We start from the raw sequence: 5012 nt of genomic DNA, 5'->3' as shown, positions 1-5012 counted from the left end.
CACGCGATACAACCTAAAGATACATACGAGGCATCCAGCATCATTATCTCCTACTTTGTGCTCTAATAGATAGATTGTAGATGCAGGCAGGGGTTTGTAAGTTTTGGGAAACCAAAAAGTTTTATTTTATTTTTTTTGAGAAATTGGGAAACCAAAAAGTGAGAGAGGGTTGAGAGTTGAAAAGGGGAGTAGAAAAACCATCCATCACCATTCACCACTGTCTTTCTTGCTCTGCTTCCCCTCTCCTCTCCTCTCTGCTCTGCTCCCGGACGGTCAGTCAGAAAGAAAGAAAAGCAGAGTAGGAGGAGAAAGGAAAAGTCTTTAGCCAGCGATGACGACCGCGGCGGGGTCGGAGTCGTCGTCCTCCTCGACCCCGGCGACGGCGGCGGCGGTGCTGCCGGTGGGGTTCCGGTTCCGTCCGACGGACGAGGAGCTGGTGCGGCACTACCTCAAGGCCAAGATCGCGGGGCGGGCGCACCCGGACCTGCTGGCGATCCCGGACGTGGACCTGGCGGCGGTGGAGCCGTGGGACCTGCCCGCCCGCTCCGTCATCAAGTCGGACGACCCCGAGTGGTTCTTCTTCGCCCGCCGCGACCGCCCCAAGTACCCCGGCAAGTCCTCCCGCTCCTGCCGCTCCACCGCCGCCGGATACTGGAAGGCCACCGGCAAGGACCGCCTCATCCGGGCGCCCGGCCCCGGCGGCTGCAGGGGGAAGGGCGCCCTCATCGGCGTGAAGAAGACCCTGGTGTTCCACCGCGGCCGCGCCCCACGCGGCGCACGCACCCCGTGGATCATGCACGAGTACACCGCCACCGACCCAAACCCCCAGTCCCAATCCCAATCTCAATCTGCAGGCCCCCAAAATGTAACCTTCCTCTTGTTTTCCCCTTCCTCCCTCTTGTTCTCCTCTGCTCGGCTTCCATTGGTTTGATTTGATTTCAGCTTGAATAAGTAGAGTAGAGTAATTCTTTCTTTCTTTCTTTCTTTCTTTCTGCCATGCCATGGATGCCAATGTGTTACCTAGCTTGCTTATTGGCAGTAAGTAGTAGTACCTAGAACAAATCAGATAGATACCAATGTGTTAGGGTTGCAGTGAGTCAGTCAGTCAGTCAGGCAGGCAGGCACATATAAGTTACTAACTGGGTTGGACTAGTCAAATCTGCAGATAGATAGATACTCTGCCTCTTGTAGCATCTCATTCAGTTGCTTGTTTCTCAATTATATATACGTACTACCTAGTGTGGATATGAATGTGCTAGCTAGCTTATGCAGGAACAATTTGCAGTCAATCACCACACCACACATATATAGCTCGGTTGTTGACAGGATTTGAACACTAGGAGGACATGGCATACTTGTTGGCAGGATGAATATGAATATGTTGTGTTCAAAATATCTTCTTCTTGTTTCTTTCTTTCTTTCTTTCTTCTATGAATATGAATGCCCTAGCTAGCTAGCTTAGCAGCACCGTTTGCAGTCAGTAAGGTGTAGCTCACTCTATTTTTGGGCCAATTCTGCCTGCCATAACAATAGGACAGGGCATACTTGCAAGATGATGAAAGCATGTATAATTGTGCAGTCTATCAGTCAGTCCCTAGTTGGTGTCTGTGTCGTTCGTACGCTCTATGTCGCTCGTCAAGTCACTACTTGGTGCAATAGGAATGGCCTGTATACTTTGTGGTTTACACCTTTTCTTTACTTCTGAAATAACTTCTTCATTAAAGAAAAGACCATCATTGTGCACTCAGTCAGTCAGTACCATTGCCTCGTTCACTTCTTGACAAAATCTTTTGTCAACTTGTCATAACACTAGGACTGTACATACATACATATTTGCGAGCTGATGAAACCATGTATATATCACTCGATGACTGTCTTGTTGATTTGTTTCTTCAGGATAGCTTTGTTCTGTACCGCCTGTTCAACAAGCAGGATGAAGAGACCCCGGCCCCCGTTTCAGAACCCCCGTCCACGTCGCCTCCAGCCAATCCGCCGCTACAGCAAGCCGACGACACGGCCAGCGCCTCCATGGTGGAAGACAAGGCCTCGCCATCTGATTCGAGCCAGCTGACCCCGACCAATGCAACCACCGACCACACCTCCACTGCCCATCTTCTTGCAGCCGCCGGTGACGCAGAGCAGATAGCGGATCAGGTAAATTGCTGCTTTTCTTTCCCTTTCATGCATTATATTATATTATATTATATTTTCAGCCTCTTCTCCTGTCTTTCAGTTGACTGAGAAATGTGTGTGTCTTTTCTTATCCATAAATTAAATTGCAGGATGCTGCTTATCTGAATATGTTGGCCCAGCTTCCTGCAATCAGCTCCCCGATGCGTCCTTACACGGATCTCCCTTTTGTCGGCAACATGGGTGATGAGCAGGAAGACTTCTCGATGTATCTGAACAACATCATAGGTGAGCAGGATGTGCAAGCCATGTTGCCCAATCCAGCCGATGACGAAACGGGCGTGTCCAATCCTACAGGCTCATGGACTCCTTATCCCCAAGATATGTTGGACATGATAAATTCAATTGGCCCTATGGGAGCAGCACCTTGGACGCAGCAGCAGCAGCAGGCCACAGCTCCAGTAGAGTTGATGGACCCACAACAAGGGATTGCGGCAAGGAGGATCCGGCTTGCGTACGCTGTTGAGAGGGCATCGGCGTCTCAGCCTATATTAGCTTGTCACTCGGAAAGCGAAGAAGGTGAGGGCGAATCAGCTGGCTGTAGCACAGAAAGTTCATCCAACAACCATGAGGAGGAGGATCATGTCAATGATGCACTTTTCCAAACCATGGTATGTATGGTTCTTCTGACTAATTACCTTGAGTTATGCTTGAAAAAAGACTTGGAGCAAGTCTACTTAGTAGTATTTAATTTACTCATCATAATATGTCTTGCTTAGGCTGGAGATCTGATGCATAACATCACTCCTGCTCAAGCGCTACTGGTTTCTTGGGTGGAAGTTGCAGACAAGCTCCAGCATCTATCATTCAATGGTACGTACGTAATAAGCCTTCTTCAGTTTTGAAAGAGAAAGGGGATAGCTCAGTGCCCGTATCGTGAGCTGTGGCTAAGCCGAGCTGTTTGGTAAATTTGCTGCCGTGCAGATGACAGCATATTGGAAGAAGAAGATGCCAAGCCGAGTCGTGGAGCCGGTCTGAAGCAGAGGGTGAAGCAGGACTCGGGTCGAAACGGGCATGACCCGGACGGACTCCTGCGCAACAGTGCCTACTTGCCTGGCCCTGGAGATTCATTTTCAGAAACAGCGAGACGGCGGAGGTCCCTCTGGCTGGCGCTCCTGGTGATGGCCATCCCCCTCTGCTTGTGCTTGTATTGGTTGGTGTCTGGAGGTCACTGAGCTACCGGCCGGTGTAAGCTAAACTAAACGGTTCCTCTTCCTCATCGTTCTTCGTTGGTAGGCTCTCTCTCTATATATACTTGTGTTGGTGTTGCTGGTGTGGTGTATATACTTGACTTGGTGTCTGTGTGTGTGTGTTAAGTAAGTAACTTTAGGCTGTCTCTACCGTAATGTAGCCATCCCATTGACATGACATGTTGGAGAGAGAAATCGACTTACAAACTCTATTGTCTATGCAAGCAAGCAAATGAATGAATGAATGAATGGATGATTGAGTTATGTTAGCAACTCCATATAAATATATGTGAGTGCAGTACAATGCAGTGCATCTCAAGTTGAGTTTCTGAATCCTCACAGCTTCATTTTTGCCTCAAGTTGTTCAGTTTCAGTGATAAGTCCTGCAGGAGTGACTGATCTGAATGTTGATCAGATCCAAACTCAGTTGATTCTTTTCTTTCGATAAAGTGCATTGCGTTACATTACATATGCTTGAGGGACAGTCCAACACCCCGAAACAAACAAATGCCGACTCTAGCTAGCGTTGGACACAATGACCAAATTGCGGATGCTCTGACAACAGCAAAGAACACCTGCATGAGGATTCAGAAACAGTGGCGGGGCCAAGCCTCCCGATGTGATGTGAGAGGGTAGCACAATTTCAACCACTGGAGCATTTGGCTTCAGAAAAGGAGCTACGGATAGTAACAATTTATTAGTTTGGTAATTTTAGGATTTATTAAAATCAAAAGCTTAATGAGACGACACTTAGTAATGCCTCATAAGATGAAATATATGCGTATCTTAATACTGTACAGTACTATTTTGAATGCTTTATAAATTATTGCAAAACTCAAACAAAATACAACAAAATGAGTATCAATACCCTTGCCTGAATCTTATAATAATTATCCGTTGCGACACCTACGTCGCCCCTCGCCTCCCTGACGTCCGCCGCTGTGTGGTTGATGGCCGCGCCGAGGCACACTCTGCTGCACTTGAAGAATGTCACATGAAACATAGCCAAGACGTCGTCAAGGCCGCCAGCGTCGGCCGAGGGGACAAGCGTTCGCTGCAGCTTGTCCGAGGGGCGAAGTCGCCAAGGACATCGGTATGATGATAAAGATACAATAAGTGGGCACACGTTAAAATTCTCAATAATTATTCAGCAAACCATACACCGGATTGATTATGAAAAAGGAGATACATTGCACAATAACTCTGAAAATCTAAACATGACCATGGTCACCTATAATAAAATATACGTCCATATCTAGAAATTTTTATGCTTCCACTCTTCCACATTATTAATGTCACCAATCACAAACTTATTATAAGAGGATGGAATATATAGAATTCAACACCGTTGATGTAATTTATAGTTTATACTTCTTCATGTATTCACGGAATATGACTTGGTCATAAATGGGCTTATTGTCTTCTGATAAAAGCTCCTTTATCGGCCCATATGGCCTATCAAGATCATCAGTGCTTAGAAAGCATGCAATTGAGATAAGTGGCTCTACAGTTGGTCTTAGCAGAACTCGGTGCTCCACGCTCTTGAACTTCCCGTTTGTAATAATCTGCACAATTGCAAAAAGGACAAATAAGAATTGGATTTCAAACAATCCATCATAGAGATCAATGATG

At 47.0% G+C, this 5012-nt stretch overlaps 1 protein-coding gene across 1 annotated transcript; it reads left to right on the top strand.

Moving 5' to 3' along the window:
• The first annotated feature begins 210 nt into the window (after positions 1-210).
• Positions 211-3666, top strand: LOC125521561 (NAC domain-containing protein 91-like). Its single transcript, XM_048686626.1, is given in 6 exon segments — positions 211-865; positions 1897-2154; positions 2283-2801; positions 2910-3003; positions 3115-3320; positions 3323-3666. Coding segments are annotated over 6 exon segments (1671 nt in total). The 5' UTR covers positions 211-331; the 3' UTR covers positions 3383-3666.
• Positions 3667-5012: the final 1346 nt, after the last annotated feature.

Source organism: Triticum urartu, chromosome 7 (assembly GCF_003073215.2).
Source record: "Triticum urartu cultivar G1812 chromosome 7, Tu2.1, whole genome shotgun sequence".
NCBI lineage: Eukaryota > Viridiplantae > Streptophyta > Magnoliopsida > Poales > Poaceae > Triticum > Triticum urartu.
The sequence above is the reverse complement of the archived record's forward strand: the minus strand, read 5'-3'. Positions and strand labels throughout refer to the sequence as shown.